Raw genomic sequence first — 18,024 nt, 5'->3', positions numbered from 1 at the left:
AAAAGAAAGATGGGCTGTCCTCACCAGCAGCTTTGTGCTGTAGAAGGAGCAACGCATGTACAGTTGGGGCCTTCCTTGCTGCTTCTTACATTAGAAATTCATGCCTGACCTATCTGGCATGCAGAGCAGTGCTACAGGAGTGCGGTAGTGGGACACAAATGTCCTCCTGCCAAAACTTGAGAGTGAATAGTTAAGTCAAAGTAAAGAACACTTTGGAAGAAAAAGTGTTTATAAAGAGCCCAACCTCTTTCCAATTTGCAGCTGTCTAGCCATTCCCAATATCCTTTAATCTTGCCATAAGCCTCTCCTGCTAAACCAGGGATGTGTGTGAAATATCCCTGTTGTTCCCAAGGGGGGAAGCAAGGGAGAAAAGATTTGAGAAACCAAAGGAAAGGAAACATGACAGCAGAACAATGAACCTGCCTGGCTCTCCCAGGGAGAAGGTTACAGCTTCCATTGAAAATGCCCTTTGAAGGTAGTTTTCACTATAAACAGATTCTGCTGCCATGTCACAGGAAAGCGGGGAAGGAACCAAGTCAAAACAGACTGGAAACAATTCCTCAGGAAGAGCTGCTGAGCAACACCGCTTTGCCAAGTGGCTGGTGCCCCCCGTGTTTTCAGCTGCTCTGGGTTCAGCCCCAGTATCTGTGCATCCAGCAGACTGGGAGCCTTTGTGCCTGCCAGTAGACCTGGCAGAAATGGCTTTCCTCTCTTACAGGGAGATGCTGAGCTTATGCTGTGTTCCGCCCAGCTGGTTTTGAGTGAAGGCTCAGAGATGCCATTAATTTCTTCTCACTCTGTAATTCCCACGACACTCATGTCAAGTCTGTATAAATTTCTCTTTGTAGATTTGTTTAAAGAAAAATCTTTCTGCCCTGTTTTTTACCCTGGTTCTTAAAAGACAGCCTCTTAATTGAACCTGCATTTCAGGGACTGGTAGACAGAAGCCCTCATGGTGCCTGAGAGTGGACTTAGGTTGCATCTGCACTAAAAGGTTTGGTCTGTGGTTCCTGTGGGTATGCAGGAGGGACATGCTGTCAAAGCCTGAGGGATAAATGAAGTGCATCTATTTAATTAAAAAAACACTATGCAGGAAAGAAATTATAGAATCATTTAGGTTGGAAAAGATGTTTAGAGTCATTGAGTCCAACCATAAATCTAACACTAAGACCAACTCTAAGCCATGTCTCTAGAATGTCTGTAAAGGGCCTAAATCATGCTTATCTGAGAATATAAGAAACATGTTTGAGAAGGGCATGGTGCCTCTGGCAGGTCACCATAGCTCTGCATAGCCATGCAAATGGCTTTTGGCAACATTGAGAGAGGGGTCCTGCCTTCCCCAGGGCAGTGGAGCTGCGCTGGGGTGTTTTGGCACTCCACAAGAGCTGCCTCCCGAGCCATCCCAGGCTGGTCATAGCCTGCTGCATCACTGGAAGAGCTTTGCTGTGTCCCTGCGGGCTGGTGGCTCTCCTTGCCCTTCCTGGCCCTTGATCTCCAGACCATGCTGTTTCCTGGAGGAGCGCCTGGCAGGTTCCTCCCAGCCTCTTCCTGCCCCTGACTCTCTTTTTCTCTCTCAGTCCACCGCCAAACCTCGCACCACATCCATCATCCCCTTTCCACTCACCTCCCTTCTGCCCTCAAGTTCCAAAAGAGGCCCCCCCGCACCAGCAGGAGGAAAAAAAGGAGGAGAAAAAAGAAGAAAACCTCAGTACCCCCCTCAGAAGTCACCCCCACCATCCAGGAAGAGGACGAGGAGGGGGGAGAAGAGGAGGAAGAAGAAGAAGAGGAAGAAGGAGAATCTGAGGCAGAAGAGGCCCAGGAGAAAGAGATCTCTGCAGAGTCTGAGGGTGAAGCTCGTGGGAAGGACACATCCCCTAAGCTGGAGCCCTCAAGCAAACCAAAGGCAAGGCTAGGGCATCCCTATCTGGATGGGGCTCAGAGGTGGGGGAGGTGGAGAGAGGGTTGATGTCTGGAGAGTGCCAGGGCACGTGGTCAGGGGAGTGTGCTGCTCAGGGGGAAGAGGCTGTAGCTGTGCAATATTGTGAGAAGAGTGATTTTGTCCCTGCCTAGCAGAGATGAGCACTGGAGAACAGAGGTAGATGAGCCATTGCTTGGGATGGATGCTGGGGAGGTTGTGCATCACCATTTTGGGGGTGTAAGATAGATGGGAAAAGGTCAGTGTGTCTGTTCTGAGGGTGTATAGGATATGGGAGGGCTCAACATGGCTAGTTCCATGGTATGGGGCAAGTGGGAGAAGTCAGTGTGGCCCGTTCTAGAAAGTGGGGACATGGGGAGGATCTGTGTGCCAGGGATTGGAGTGAAGGCTGCCTGCCCAGGCTGTTGCTGTCAGGACCGTTGTCTCTGCAGTTCACCATTGGCAGCGATGAGGAGGAGTCTGTCAGCGCTGTGGCCCCCATGCAGTTCCACATAGAGGAGGAGTGTGGCATCCTGTCCCCTGTGTCGTGCTTCACTGACCTGCTGCAGGACAAAGGCCCTGCCTCCCTCTGCAGGTAGGTGAGCGGTGCCAAGCCTCCCACCAATCTCCTTGGATCAGGGTCGCTCCACAGACCCTGTCCCTGAGGGTAGTGGCTGTGCCCAGCCTGAAGGTGCCTGCTGAGCCAGAGGGGGCATTCGGCCCTGAGAGAGAGTGGCTGTGAACAACACGGTTGCTCTTCAGTCGGTCAGTCACGCCGTGTGATTCCTCCTGCCTCCTTGGGTCTGTGAGATTCTCATGGTGTGGATTTGGAGGCACTGGGCTGCACACCCAGAGTATTCTTCCTTTCAGCTAACTTGAGCTGTTGTGCTGACCTGCAGGATGGGAAGCATCAAGGTTTGGCCAAGTTGGGAAACTGTTAGGCATCATCTCAGAGATGGGTCCCCAGTACTGACCACAAGCCGATCCCACTCTGTGATGGAGGAGAGGAGGAGCAGAAGGGGCAACCTTTAGGTTTTGGGATAGGTGACTTCTGGCTCCTTCTCAGGGACTTGCTAGTCAGAGCTGAGGAGAGACCTTAGCCCCTGAGGGGCTATTGCCCATCCTCATTCATCCTGTTTGCTACCATCAGTCTCTTTGGTTCCTACAGCCTCCCAGGGCCTCGAGAACGCTTGTCTCGCGGGTGGGAGAAGCGCAAGCCCTGGGGCCAGGTGGCGAGTGGACAATGGGTTACTTATGACTTGAAGGAGAGGATGTGCATTGGCAGCATGACCACGCTGGAGAGCGCGGCATACCAGCGCGTCCCCACGGATGAGGCTGAGGCCCAGATGCTGGCATCTGCTGACTTGGATGGCATGAAAAGTGAGGATTTGCAACACTACTTATGCTACAAGTGCATGTGCCCTTTGTTTCTCCCTACTTTCCCCTCTTCCCTAGTAGCTCCAGGCATGGCCTTCAACCTGCCGTAGGAGGTGTTCCTCAATTCCCTGTCCCTCAGCCCCCAGCCCTGGCTCCTGTCTGTCAGCTTTGTAACAGCCACAGTGCCCCATGCACCTCTGCTCACACCCATCCCAGAAATGCTTGTTCCTCCACCCACCCCACTGCCCTCTCTGGTTCAGGGCTCCCTGCATTTCCCCAAGACCCAGCTCTCTCCTGTGCTGACACACTTTCCCTGTGATCAGCCCTCTGTGTGACATGCTAGCTCTGGCATCACAGAAAACCTGAGGTGAGGAGCCTCCCCTCTGCTTTGCTCTCCTGGAGGAGAGGCAGCTGCCCCCTCTGGAAAGCCTCAGAGGGGGACTGCCCCTGTGCACGGCGTGAGGGCAGACAGAAGAGACGTCATGGAAATGCACGCTCCGGGCCCCAGGACATGGAGAATTCAATAGGTTGCTCTGCAGGCTGGAGAGGGAGGGAGACACCAGAGGGGAGCGAGGGAGAGAAGCAGCACTGCACACACCGCCTTGCTGTCCCTGGACCACACAGGGACAGCGTCCCTGGGCATCTGGCAAGAGACCCTGCGGCACAGCAAAGGACCCGGCTCCTGAGGAACTGGTGGGGCAGACCCCACAGAGGCACCCCTGGGTGGAGCCAGCTTTCCTGGGACCTCCTCAGTCCCCAGGGGCTGCTGCAGCCGGTAGCTTCATGCCCTGTGAGGAAGGAAGCAAGGCACCGGGGCTGGCCCCAGGGCTGCGGTGAAGTCCCCCTGGGGGCAGTTTTTGCTTTCCACTCATCAGCCTGGCTACCCCAGCCCCTCTTCTGAAGGCAAGTGGCTCATGTTGCCTGACCCCTGACCTTCACAAGGACAAAATGACAACCCTTCGAGAGAGAGAGGAGGCAGTGAAGGAATCGGAAGGGGGCAGCAGCCCGGAGGTAGCAGTAAGCACCCATATTCGGAACTCGCTTGGCTATGAAGACTTGGATGAATTTGCCTTCAATTTTGAAGACTATGATTTATGGGAGGCCATCAGAAATCATCTGGGCTACCCAGGCGGGGAGCTCACCTGTAAGTACCGGAGCAGTGACCCCGCAGTTGCAGCTGTAGATCAGAGCCCCCAGCTAAAGTGTATATCCCCCACCCTGTTTTGCTGTATGCACCCTCCCCGTGTCAGGTTGGTCTGCTGGTTTAGAGGAGGTATAGTCTGCCCCACTGTGTGACTGGGGACACTGGAGGATCTGCCTGGGGTCTGTGTGTCTGTCTGAGGTCTTTGTACAGATCCGTGTCAGAGTGCTGAGGTGCTTCCCTGTGTTTCGCTCAAGCAGCTCCAGAGACAGCTGCATCTTGCTGTTTGTGCTTATCAGGATGTGGCCTGTGCTGTGGCTAGAGAAAAAGCAGCTGCTCTGAGTTGTGTATAAGGACAGAGGCGTTTCCCCTTCTATCTGTGGCACAAGGTGACAGTGCTCTGTTTGCTGGAATTTGAGCTGAGCTGTGGATCCAACAGCAGAGTTGGGTATCAGGTTCTCACCTCTGCACCTTAGCCTAATGCCCCGAGGAAAAAATAATTTAATCCATGTGTCTGGAGGCTTAAGCTTGGCTGTGAAACTAGCTAATGGCAGGCTGGCTGGGGTGCCTGGAAGGAGGAAAAGAGGAAGGAAGCAAGAGCGGGAAAAGCAGGGAAAGAGAGAATAGAAATCCCGAGAACGAAGAACATTTCTGTTCTCTGCGTGTTTCATACCTGCGCATCCCCTGTAGAGAGCTGCATCTCAGATGTTGCAGGGACTGTGCAAAATCCAGAGCCTTGCTCCCACCTCGCGCAGGCAGTCCTTCCTTGGCAGATGGTGGTAGCTCATAGTTTGAAGGTGGCTTCATCTGTCACTGTGGGAGTGACACAGTTCATAGCTATAGCTTTGTGGTGGTTGCCCAAATGTCCTTTTCATGGCCTGGATCATGTGTTAATTTTTCAAGGGATTTTAGGAGCACACATGAGAGGGTGATGCAGTCCCAGAACTAGTTCGTTTACTGGCTTTGCATACAGGAGTGGGGAGGCACAGTGCTTGCAACAGGGAATCAGGATGCCTTGGTTGAGCTTCTGGCTCTGCTGCAGCCTCTCTGTGTGATATCAGGAAAAACATGTAACTTCCCCTGCCTCCCAGTCCCAGCATAGTGCTCTGTTTCTCAGCTAGCTCATCTTTACAACTCTTCGAGGAAGAAATGTCTGCCTATGTGCTTCTGCAGGGAGCAGCAAGTGGGGATTTGCTTCTGGCTGGGTCTGCTACTTGTTACTGTAAATTGATAGACATTGTAGTAGCAGCAAAGTTCAAAATAGAAACGTGAAACAAATTGGCTACATCAGCTGTCCTGAGCTGAGCAAACTGTATGTTAGAAGTGTGAGAAATTGCCCCAGTCTCACACGGGAAAGGATGGCTATTCTTGGGAAGGTAGAAGGGCAGATAGCTTCTGCGAGGTGTGATGTGCATCACTTATAAAGAGGGGAAATTTGGCTTGCTAGCAGTTAACACATTCATTGATTGCTACAGCTAATACTGCAGGTGCTTGAAATAGGATGTGCTGTACAGTCAACACTTTAATTGTTTCTGCGAAATGAATCCACACTGTGGATGAATCCTGCAGAGAGATATGGCGGAGACAGAGATGGCCAAGATACCAGAGTCAGTTCTGTGCAGAGCCTGCTATGTACAGCCAGTGCCATTTGCCCACCTACTTAATGCATGGCAATACCTCTTCCAGGACCAGCTCAGATCCAGGAGGAATTTAATAGCTTTTGAGCAGAGTGAGTCCCTGTTGGACCTGAGCTGCTGTCCTTGCACTCCTTTTAGTGCTCAAAGCATGGGGAGAGCTGGGCAGGGACACCTGGATGGCAGCAGGGATGAGTTGGGGTCCAGCTGTTCCTATCACATTGAACTCAGCATCAGTCAGGAAAGACTTGGGCTTTGTGCAGGGCAGGGCTTCTTCCAGAAGCCAGCACAGTATTGTGATTTACTGTATGTTGATTAGCATTTAGTTTAGTCTAATTTTAAATATTCAAAGAAATTGAGTTTCAATCTTTTTTCTTTTTTTCTTGGTATAACTTAAGCACTGGGGTACATGGGAAATGTGGACCATCTTTGTGATGCGGGATATCAAGTTGCTCTCTAGTACTGATACAAATACTCTGATGACTCTTTCTGGACTTCCTGCTTCTGAATAGAAGGTAACGAAAGGAGGGAACCATGAGCTTACACACAAGTTGAAAGAAATTGCCTGCCAAGTTGGACTGACTATCATAGGCACTCTGGGAGAGACTTTAACAAGTGCAAAGTTGTATTTGTCATTTTCAGATTTAAGTTGGTGGAAAAGGAACTTGGTCATCCCAAGAAATCTCACTGTGGAAGCCAAGGTAGCAAGAAGATCTGCTGGAGGAGACTGTAGGAGATGCTGTGTGGGAGGGTGGCATACCAGTTCATTGTAGTTACCATAGGACTCACTCTGTGTCCTCAGATATTGTCACTGTCTCATTCTCTGCTCCTGGGGAGCACTGGAGTGGATATGAAGGAAGAGCTGTCCTTGGCTCCTTCAACTCATCTTGGGGAGTTTGTCTCCAAGCAAGGAGGGCAGAGCTCCTATGCCCTGGGCACATCACCCTTTTGTCTCAGTCCAAGATCCTGTCCTGAGTAAGGACTCAAGACTTAGTGAAGCTTGACTTTAATTTGGGGGAAGCACCAATCTGATGTGACACAGAAAGGCTCTCTGTAGAGCAGCCTGAAGCAGCCTTTTGGGACTCCCAAAGCCAGGGGCCTCTTCGTAAATTAAGCACGTGTCCACCCTGCTCCTATGAGTTGTTTTCCCCCAGCTGTCATCTCAGTAGCCACAAGTGGATCACTCTTACATAGAGCTCTGAAGGTGTGCCTTCACCCGTTCTGAGCCTGCAGCATTCTGGCTCCTGTCCTTGTCAGAGTGTGGGAGTCACTGGAGATGCTGGCAGGAAATTTGGCTCCTTTTATTTTATCTGTCCTCCAACCATTTGGTGGCTGAGACTGAATGCCTGTGTGTGCATTTTAGGGCTGTTGCTGAAGAGTACTGTGTGGCAGGTTGTCATCGCCATGGGAGAGCCTTACTGTGCTTTGAGTGAGTGCTCTGTCTTGCTGGGAAGAGCGTCCTCTGGCCCTGGTCTTCCAGGACATGGTAAGAATGAGTCTTAGGATGCTTGGGAAAATCAGAAGCTGCAGGATGGGAGCAAAGGTGCCAGATACCAAGATCATCTGCCTGGTGGACTTTGTTCTATGCATGAAGCTACACCGAATGTGATGAAGCGGCTGCCATGCACACAGGAGCTGAGAAATCTGTGCAAAAGTCCAAGGAAGCCCCACATGTGCCCAGCTCCCAGAAGTGTTCATAGTGATGGGCAGTTATTGGCTCCTATTGACATTGCAGTGCAGTAAGTGGAGCAGGGAGGAGTCCAGCTGTCAGCAGGACATGCATCACCAGGGCAGCCAATGGGGGAAAATGCCTTGAGGCTCAGTATTGATTCATTTTATGTTTAATCTGGCAACCCAGATTTCCAAGGAGCATGGCCATGGTATGCCTGGCCTGATGATGGGTGCATCTTTCCACATCAGAGATGCATAAAAGAGAGACCACGTGGCCTTCAAACCCAGCGCTTTTTGCTACTCCTTGTGGCCTGAGAGCTTCCAGTCTTGAAGCTAAGTGCAGAAAAGTACATGGAGACTTAGCATTCATCCCAGCCAGTGGAAAGCTGCCCTTGGTCCCCCAGGGAGAAGACCTTATCTTTGCCTTACAAGCATGGCCAGCAAGCCTCGATGGACTGAAGCTGAGCAAAACCCCTGACTTCATGGCCTGCCTTGGAGAGCCTGTCCATCCTGGAGCCAGGCTCCAAGGCTTTCCCCATCCCCATGGGCTGTCTGTGCTGAGGAAGATACACTGGATAGTCCAGGGAAACTACTTTCCATGGCAGGTTGTTGCCAAAGTGCTGTTTCTCTGACATTGCAAAAGGCTGGCATGGTTGTGGCTAGGTTTTGGTGGGCTCTAGCTAGGCAACAGCAGTGGTAGCTTGGTGGGGGGCTGTAATGCAGCCCCAACAGCTGCTCTTGGAGGCTTTGATTCAGCCATTTGAACCCTGTAACACAGACCTTTCAGAGGGGATTACAGTGGCACTGAGGATCATCTAGAAACAGTGATAGCTGGAGCCCAGCCTCCATGCAGCCCTGGTCTGCACTGTGATTCTACAGTCTCATTGCACAATTAAATAAAACAGTCATTGATATTTCTATGTGTCTCCCAGACCCGCAGCTAAATATCCTTCCTCTTCACTGCCCTTTATGCTTGCTGAGCACTGGGCCTTCCTCCAGTGGGAGAAATGAGCCCCAGTCAGGTGCCTGCCTGTTCTGAGTGCAGAGCTATGCAGACAAACCTTCAGATTGTTCTTCGTTGGTGGAGTATGAGGTGGGTTCATGCAAGACTTACTTTAGTACCATGAATAAAAGCTTTTGCAGTGATGCTCCAGTGTATGCACAATGTGGGAGGAAGCCTTATTCTTGAAGGAATTAGCTCACAGATGTCTGGAAGAGCTGAAAGTAGACACAAGGCAGGAAGGATCTTCAAAGGTCTGGAGGATGATGGTGAGTGCTCCAGCTGCCAGGGCTTTGCTAGCATAAGCTAATAAGAGAAGGGTGGGTTTGGATGTATTTCCCTGCCAGGCAGTGTGTTTCCACTAGGCAAACTGGTGGTCTTTTTTGCTTTCCCATGTCTTCAGGCCACCGTTTTGAAGATAACCCTGGTGTGAGAAGGCATCTGATGAAAAAACCATCTCGGAGTCAGATCACCAGGACAAGCAAAAAATTAGCATCAACTCCATCTGTCAAAAAGAAGAAGAAGAAGAAGAAGTTGGATAGAAAGCCCCATGAGGTATCCATGTGCTGTCGTCCCACAATTGCCTGGGATTTATGGCCTGAAGCCATAAATCAGGACTAGAAACAGGCATTTTAAGATATGATAAATGTTGTTTCAATATAATTAATTATTTACATTACCTTGGGAGTGACATTTCAAGCTCTTATCCATTATCATGAAAATACACTGTTTTCAATAAAAGCAGAGATTTCTCTAAAATCACAAAGCTTTGACCTTAGGAAAGATATTAAAAAGTCACAGAAATGGGGTAGTGCTACTGCAGAAGTTGACAGCACAGTAATGTCACCATCTCTGGTAGGTGTTGGGAATTTTGGGGGAGATCAAGAAACAGACAGAGGACAAAACTGTCACAGTCTGTTAGAAAGGGATGCAGCATGGCATCATTCTCTTTCCTCTGTCCATGGCATCTGACTTAGGAGCTTTCTGGTGATCCATGTGCTAATGAGAGCTCCTGCTACACTGCCAGGAATATTTGTCCTGGCTGCTTCTGTTCACTAAGCCTCTGGTTAACTAAGGCAGGCTTGCTAAGGCAGCACTTTAGACTAAGTGGTACTTGAGAACAAACCTGAGGCTCCCCTATTGCTGTTAGAGCTGCCTGCATCAGGGGAAGTCTCATGTCCTCACTGTAATTCATACAGGTGTTTGTGGAGCTGAATGAGCTGGTGGTGGATAAGAACCAGGAGATGCACTGGAGGGAGACAGCCCGTTGGATCAAGTTTGAGGAGGATGTGGAGGAGGACACAGCAAGATGGGGGAAACCCCACGTGGCTTCACTATCCTTCCGCAGCCTGTTGGAGCTCAGGAAGACAATTGCCCATGGTGAGTCAGGAATGGCAGGCTAGAGTTTGTCTCTTGCTCTGGACAGGTTTTGCTGGACAGCTTCTGTCACTAACTGGAGACGTGCCAATGGTGTCTGTATCCGGGCTCCATGTAGAGTCTGTGGAGACAGACCATCCCTGCACCCTTGTTGCCAGGGTTTACATTAGCCCAAGGGTGCTGTGTTGGTTCCTTGCTCTGCTTTGCTGCTCTCAGGCACGTGGCAGCTGTAACACCCAGCTATGCCTGGGCCAGCACATCTTGGACCTATCTTTGGCATGAAAAGGCACGTTTGGTCAGAGTGGGAGACCAAAATGAGAGGGGCATACCAGAGCTATCAGTGCATCTTGGAGCTTTTGAGTTCTCTTGAGACAAAAGTTTACACAGAGGACATGGGACACCTGGACTTGGGGCATTTCTCAGCTGAAAGAATCTGTACCTCAAGCAAAGTGTGGCTCCTGGTGGGACAGCTGTATCCCAGAGTGTGCTTGTGTTGGGAAGCATTGCATGCTATGAGCAGGGTTCTTCCCCTCCTGCTGGCAGGTGCTGTTCTCCTTGACCTGGAGCAGACCACTCTGCCCGGCATTGCCCACCTTATGGTGGAGACCATGATCATCTCTGACCAGATCAGAGCAGAAGACAGAGCCAATGTGCTGCGTGCCCTGCTGCTGAAGCACAGGTGGGTGCCAGGGCTTGGGGACTACCTGCAAGCCCCAGGTGGCAAGGGCAGCGGGTCCCCTCATGGCCACCACTCTCCCCCTCAGCCACCCCAATGATGAGAAAGAGGGATTCTTCCCGAGGACCCACTCCAGCTCCAGCATGAACTCCATCGTGGGGAACCACCATCACAACCACACTGACACTTGCATGCCCCTCATGGGGGAAGAGCGCATTGAGATGGCTGATCCCAAGGCCAGTGAGACCGAGTGCAAGGAGGTGAGGGTAACATCAGGGATTAGTGCTTCTTTTTCCACACCCTGGGAACAACTGTTGGCTGGTAGCAGCCCTTGGTGCCCGTGTCTGGGCCCCCTTATAGGGGACCTTGTACTTGCAAGGGCTGTGCTCCTCTGGATCACTGGAGTGCTGGAAATCAGGTCATTGCATGATGATTTCAGGACCTAATTTTAGCCTCACACTGTATGCAAATGTCTGCTTGAGCATGCAATGGCAGCAACAGCCCTGGTGCTTGGAGAGTGGCCTTTGCTGTGAGGATGCCTGGCCTGTGAAGCATGGTGTCGGGCGTGCAGCCAAGGCAGACCCAGCTGCAGATACGCCAGTGGGGCTGTGTAGGGGAGACCATGGCATGGGATGTCATCCTTACTTGTCTGTATTCTTCCCTGGCAGAAAACCCTGCATCTCCATAACTCTGAGGGCCATCGTAAATACCTGAAGTTGATGGAAAAGATCCCTGAAGATGCAGAGGCCACAGTGGTCCTTGTGGGTAAGAGGTGGCATGTAGAGTCTCCCAGCACCAAAAGAGTGCACCACTAGTGCAGATCCTAGACTGCCCTAGCTGTCTGGGCCCTTCTTCCTGAGGGGTATTTGATCATCTTGTACATGTTCTCAAAGTTCAGCTGGGGAGAGAGCCTTTTGTGATCTCTCCTTTGGTGATGGTGCACATTCTGTTTCTCTATGGTAAACGCATGGGGTGCCTGGGTAGTTCTTTTCCTAAATTAAGAGGTTGATAGACACTGCTGCTGGGAGCTGGGGCACAACTTAGAGGAGAAAGTCCTACAAAGCTCACCATAAGATCCCATTTTGCAGCTTAGAAGTGGCTAAGTGATGCCTGAGGGACATCATGATGCCTGAGGCCAGGCAGTGACTGCTGTCGGGCCTCCTGCTGTTCTCTGACCATCGCTGCCCTCTGTCTGGCCTTTTCAAACCTCACCAGCAGCAGGGCCCTGCCCTGCCAGGGGCAGTGTTGGTTGCTGGCTGCGTGTGCCGGGGAGCTTTGAGGTTTTGGGAGCAGGGCCTGGCTGGCGGCAAGGTCTCGGGTATCAGCCATAGTGCTGCCAGGGGATACTTCTTTGTACAAAAGGGCTGTGAGTGGGCAGGCTCAAGCATCAGTGGGCTTGGTGCCTTCGACCACAAAAGAATAGTCCTTCTTGGCACTTCTCTGGCATTAACATCTCAGCAAATGCAGATACACTACAAGCAAAGTAAATGCCATTGCCTATCCAGTAGATTAAAAGCTCAGTCAAAGAGGCTTGGCAGCTCAATCAAGCTGATGCTTAACCACAATGAGGCCAAATCAGCTTCATAAATGCACTTTGAATACTCAGATAACTAAACACTGGCCACTTCTGAGGTAAGGGTGTGTCTTGGGATTTGCTTGGCCACTCAGATGGCCCAGATTTGCCAGTCTAACACAGAACATGGCTCTTTGCTGGATGCAGATTGGCAGAAAGATCGGTAATAATGCCAGAGAAATACAAGTATTCAATAAACATTTGAGTTCAGCATGGGAAGGAAGTGGCTGGTGTGCCAGAGGATGCGAGAGTACTTCCCAATCTGTTAGGAACTGAGGAGACTGCTGAGCATTGATGAAATGTGGACATTTTGTAAAACAAACTGTGCAGTTTGCACCTATGAGTCTAGAGAACTGGCTCATTTCCATCTGAGGAAAAAAAATAAATCTAGGAATACAGGGAACATACAGGAAAAACAGCAGTAAGCTTATAGCATCAGTGCTTAAGAAAGGAAGGACCGCGACCCAGTGCCTGTAGGTTGTTTAACCCGATGTCCTTTCCAGGCAATATAATGGCAGAGCTAATATGGGATTCAATTAATAAAGAGCTAAAGGATAAGAATGTAATTATTGCCAAGCAGTGAGGTTTATGGGAAATAGGTCATGTCAAGGAAACCTAATTTCATTCTTTGATGAGATTAGAAGTTTGTTTGATAAAAGTAAAATCTAAGAGACTTCCTTCTATAAGGCAGTGGCCTTCTGATTTAAAATTAGACCCTTACAGTATAAGTACAGCCTATTTGTAAAAGATTAAGAATGGGCTAACTGGGAAGCTAAAGAAGACAGCACTGCTTGGGAATAATCAATTAATAGGGGACTTGGAGCAGTCCTTGGAATGTGGTCATGTGGAAAACTGCTGTGTCAGTGGTCTGGAGAAAACAGGACTGCAGGGCTCATGGGAACCCCCAAAATCCCCATTTCCACTGTTAAAGGCAGCCCACTACAGCTCACCCCAGTTACTGACTCTGCTCAAAACATTGCCTCCTGGTAGGTTGTGTGCAGTTCCTGGAACAGCCAACTATGGCCTTTGTCCGACTAAATGAGGCCGTCTTCCTGGAATCTGTCTTGGAGGTCCCGATTCCTGTCAGATTCATCTTTGTGCTGCTGGGACCGAGCCAGGCCAACATGGACTACCATGAAATTGGCCGCTCAATCTCCACTCTTATGTCCGACAAGGTGAGGTGCTGATGGATAGTGATGCTGGCATAGGTGAGGGAGCTTCAATAGCTCCTCCGATGTCAGTCCTTGGGTGAGAGCGCTGAGAGATGCTATGCAAAGGCCCAGGTTGGGTGGGCAGGCTTGAGCACCTGGGATTTTTAACAGCAGCTGGCCTTGACCAAGGTAGGATGCTCCAGTATGAAGAGAGGAGTAGGACAGGCACTTGACTGGGACAGAGAGTGTTAGGCTGGGTGAAGAAAGGGGCTGTATGTAAAACCAAGAGCAAAGGACTGCCCAAGGTTAGAGGAATTGCGTTCAGTTGATATTTCACAAACGTAGGAGAGTAGGCTGTGACCATGATGCTTGGCCCAGGCCACACTGACAAAAAGACCCAGCAGTGCCTGGGGACTGTTGTCAAGTGTTTGGATGAAGGTTTCTAGCTGCCCTGTAGCTAGAGCATCCATGCAGAGGAGCACATTCGTGCAGGAGGAGAGATGAGGAGGCAGGAAGGCTTTTCTGCCAAGTGTGTGCACTGCTAGAAGTCCCCCATCTAGCTAGATGGCAGGAAAGTGAAATTCATTATCCTGGTAAGGAATTAAAGGCAAAGAAAAGACAATCAGCATCTGCTGTATTCATTCAGGACAGGAAAATCGGAGGTTCACAGGGTCCTCCTGGCTTAGTGCCGTGTAACTATAACCAAGTAAAATGCCTGCCTGTTCTGCCACCAGTGCACAGCTCTTCCTGAAGTGGGGACAAAAAAGTCCACTCAGAGCAGGTGGGTTGCAGGCAACAGGGGCTCTTGGCTGAAAGATCCTTTCCCAGGAGTTACATAGGGCTCAGCTCAGACTATGGTTGTAGCCAAAAGACATGAGGTGCCATAATCCAGCTTCAGCACTGCTTTTGTGGGCTGATCTCACTCATTTGAGCCTCTGCTCCTCTGTTGCTGGAAGAGGGGAGCCAGCTGCTGCAGCCGGGGCTGGATGTAGCAAGGTTACGCCTTGGCTGGCGCCATGAAGAGAGTATGATATCATTTACAATTTGAAGCTGTGGCTCCAGGGAGTCTGTGCTGCAGGGACCTTAGCTGTCCCCTACCTGCTTTACAGGCTGTTCACTTGTTCATCTTCCTCCAGCCTCTTCTTTGCAGGCATGTTCCAGAGGCAATGCAGCACTTCTGCCCATTTGCCAGCACCTCCTTGCCAATCTGCTGTCTCCTCATGGTCTCCTTGGAGTAATTCCTTGTCATCTTGGCCTTGCTGTTCGGATATCTCCCCTTTTCTGCTTGGTTTCCCTTGCATGGCTTCCCTCATGCTGTAGACTTCTATTTTCCCTCCCTCTCCCATGTGGAGACTCCCAAGAGTCTGTTATGCTCCCTGCTCAGGTCCTGGTTCTTGTGCTTTATTTATGGCACTTTAGGGCTCCACCAGCTTCTTCCTCAAAACAAACCCAACACCAGGCTGGGAGGATGTCATTCTATTGTAAAGTCCTAATTTTTTGCTGCAGGGGCAGGGAATGACTTTCATTTCTGTTGCGCCTGGCTTCTGGTACATCTCTGAGTTGGGTTCTGAACAAGAGCCCTGCAGGACGGAGCAATGGCGTGCAGAACTTGGAAGGATCTTGGCCTGATGCAGCCACAGTAATTTGGTGTGAACAGAGGCACTGGCTGGCCAGCTGTGGTATCTAGCCTAGGGAATAACTGGCACCAGGCTGTACCTGGGAAGCACAGATCTGATTTTGATTGATGGAGAGGTCCAATGAGAGACGACCTGTGGTCTGGCAGAATGTGCAGCTGGCAGAGATGCTGCAGAAACATGCAAGAGCAGTGGAGCATTGGGGAGAAAAGCAGGAGCAAGGAGATTCTCTAGAAAAGATGGATAGGGAAGGGAGGAAAGACATGAGATTCCTTGAGGGGCATTAGGTAGAAAGATGTGGAGGAGGGATTTAGGAATGTGGGTCACAGAGTGGCAGTAGTGAGAGGCTGGGTTGGGTTGAGGGAACAGGATGTTACTGTATGGTCACAGCAAGTGTTTCCAGGCTGCAGGTAGATGGGTTCAGTCTTGATCTGAGCCTTCTCCCTCTCTCTTTTTCCCTGCTCCTCCCAGCACTTCCATGAGGCTGCATACATGGCAGATGACCGTCAAGACCTCCTCAATGCAATCAATGAGTTCTTGGACTGCAGCATTGTCATCCCCCCGTCCGAGGTGGAGGGGAAAGACTTGCTCAAATCCATTGCCACCTTCCAGAAGTTGCTGCTGATGAAGAGGAAGGAGAGGGAGCAGAAGTCCATGAAGGAGGGGGCTGTCCAGGAAGTCAAAGGTCTCTCCACTCACATTTGGGCAAAAGAGTTTGTGCCTAGTGCCCTGCGTGCCCCAGTGGGCCCTCCCCTCACAGAGCCTGGCAGAGGGGTGAGCGGGTCTGGCTCCTGCAGTGGGCAGGGGGGAGGGGGGCAAAGGGATGTAGGACAGTAGCTGTGGGCAGCTCTGGCAGTTGGGGGCATCTGGAGGCAGTGGGATGTGCAGCTGCAGGGGATCAACACTGCTGGAGGAAGGTCTCCAGGGGGCATGGGGACAGCCAAAGCGCAGACGTGCATTCTCCTCCTCAAGCCCTACTCTCCATGTATCTCCAGAGCTGTGTGAAGTGAAAGCTGAGGAAGAAGAGGAGGAAGCTGAGGACGACCCTTTGAAGCGGACTGGGATATTTTTTGGAGGTCTGGTTCGGGACATAAAGCGCAGGTACCCCAAATACCTCAGTGACATCAGAGACGCCTTGCACAGCCAGTGTCTCGCAGCCGTTCTCTTCATCTACTTTGCTGCTCTCTCTCCTGCCATCACCTTCGGGGGACTCCTAGGTAATGGGCCTGCTTTCTGGTCTGCTCTTTGCACGCTGGGACACTGGCTGTGTCTGTGTGATGCTGTGCTGGGGTGGGCTTCAGTGCTGCTTGCTCTGGGAGAGCAGCAGTGCTGTGCCTCAGCTGCTGCCTTGTCCCCTCACTGCCGCTTGGCCTCTCCAGCCTCGGCTCCCCAGGCTCCCTCTGTGCTCCCTGCCCGGCGCAGGGGACCTCTGACTGATGGGATGAAGACCTGCGTCCTCTGTCTGGAGCTGTGTCTGCAGCCTGCCTGCCTGTGGTGACAGTGGTTTTGTCCAGGCTCTAACACTCATGTTGTTCTCTTTCCCAGGAGAGAAAACTGAAGGTCTCATGGGGGTTTCTGAGCTGATAATCTCCACCTCGGTTTTAGGGATACTCTTCTCCCTGCTTGGAGCTCAGCCGCTCCTGGTCATTGGCTTCTCAGGGCCTCTGCTGGTGTTTGAAGAAGCTTTTTACAAGGTACATGTGAGGCAGTGTCTGTGCTTGGCACTTGCTTGCTCTGCCCTTGTGCTGGAGAGGGCAGCAGGCATTTTTCAGCTCCTTAAAGGGTTTTTGGTGGTGTGGACTCCTTGGGTCCTTTCAGGCTACCCTCACCTCAGCCAGGGCTGGTTCTGGCTCTGCTAACACTTTGCATGTCACACCACAGGGACTTTTTGCTGTATTCTGTGATCTGACACTCTTGAGGTCTGACAGTGGTAACAACACTCCTCTACTGCTCTGAGGGGAGCATCAGCCCGCAGCCCTGTGCTGCAGCCTATCCTGGCACAATGACCACTTGTAGCTGCATCCTAAAGTACTAGTCCATAATACAGTATTATTGTTGGTGCTTCCTTTATTGAAGACCATTTCACAACCTCTACCCATGTGCAGAGATAACCTGGCCAGCCAGGATGGACATGTTTCTTTTTCAAGTAGCATAACCTCTTCACCGTTAAAAGCATCCCTGTGTCACCATACTACCAAGCAGTGGGTCTAATCCTTCTCCTTTTTTTCTGATGGTGATGCTTGATGCCCAAGCATGTTTTTTCCTACAGCTGTATTTTCACCTTGATGTGTCAAGAGTTTGGAGCTGGTGATGCCATTGCAATGGGAATTTTTCTGCTCTCCTGTGACTGCACTTCTCACTGACTGCTTTTGCTTTGCCTAGTCATTGTGTACAGTGGTGTGCCTCTGCCCTGTGGGAGGGCACTGTCTGTAGTGGTACTAGGAGGGCTGCAAAGGGAGGGATGCGATTTGTGCTGGAAATAGTGGAAGTAGTTGGTGTTGCTATGTGTGGATGAGCAGAGGCAGTGGAGATGTTCTGTTCTGTGGTGACAGCCTGGGGGCTTTTCTCCTGCATGTGTAAAAAGGGTACCATCTGGGATCATGCACCAGCTAACATGGCCTTTATGCAGTGGGACCAGCAGGCTGCTGAGACTCCTCATGTGGGGAACAGTCTTGTGCTTTTGAGTGCAGTGGAGAACTGTGTTTGAGTAATGGCATCTCCATATGGGTGACATGGGGAGCATTATGCATGGGATGGCTTCAGCAGAGAGTGAAGGAGGTACTGTTACAAAGACTGGAGCAGTAAAGACCTGCTTGGTGTGATCTGGCTGGTGTTAATGCAAAGTCTGCAACTTTATGTGTGACTCCAGCCCTGA

General features: G+C 50.9%; 1 protein-coding gene across 1 annotated transcript in view; it reads left to right on the top strand.

The window, feature by feature from the left end:
• Positions 1 to 18,024, top strand: part of SLC4A3 (solute carrier family 4 member 3) — a gene marked incomplete at both ends in the record, with an annotated part of 29,383 nt that overhangs the window by 3,292 nt on the left and 8,067 nt on the right. The window contains 12 exons of the mRNA XM_080621778.1: positions 1,578 to 1,903; positions 2,368 to 2,510; positions 3,084 to 3,295; positions 9,142 to 9,293; positions 9,938 to 10,118; positions 10,659 to 10,794; positions 10,880 to 11,051; positions 11,460 to 11,556; positions 13,355 to 13,539; positions 15,621 to 15,834; positions 16,145 to 16,366; positions 16,695 to 16,843. Of these exons, the coding sequence (XP_080477904.1) occupies positions 1,578 to 1,903; positions 2,368 to 2,510; positions 3,084 to 3,295; positions 9,142 to 9,293; positions 9,938 to 10,118; positions 10,659 to 10,794; positions 10,880 to 11,051; positions 11,460 to 11,556; positions 13,355 to 13,539; positions 15,621 to 15,834; positions 16,145 to 16,366; positions 16,695 to 16,843 (2,189 nt within the window). The remainder of the gene's footprint in view (positions 1 to 1,577; positions 1,904 to 2,367; positions 2,511 to 3,083; positions 3,296 to 9,141; positions 9,294 to 9,937; positions 10,119 to 10,658; positions 10,795 to 10,879; positions 11,052 to 11,459; positions 11,557 to 13,354; positions 13,540 to 15,620; positions 15,835 to 16,144; positions 16,367 to 16,694; positions 16,844 to 18,024) is intronic.

Source organism: Psittacula echo (assembly GCF_963264785.1).
Source record: "Psittacula echo genome assembly, chromosome: 6".
Taxonomy (NCBI): domain Eukaryota; kingdom Metazoa; phylum Chordata; class Aves; order Psittaciformes; family Psittacidae; genus Psittacula; species Psittacula echo.
Note: the sequence above shows the minus strand (reverse complement) of the source record. Positions and strands in the feature narration are given on the sequence as shown.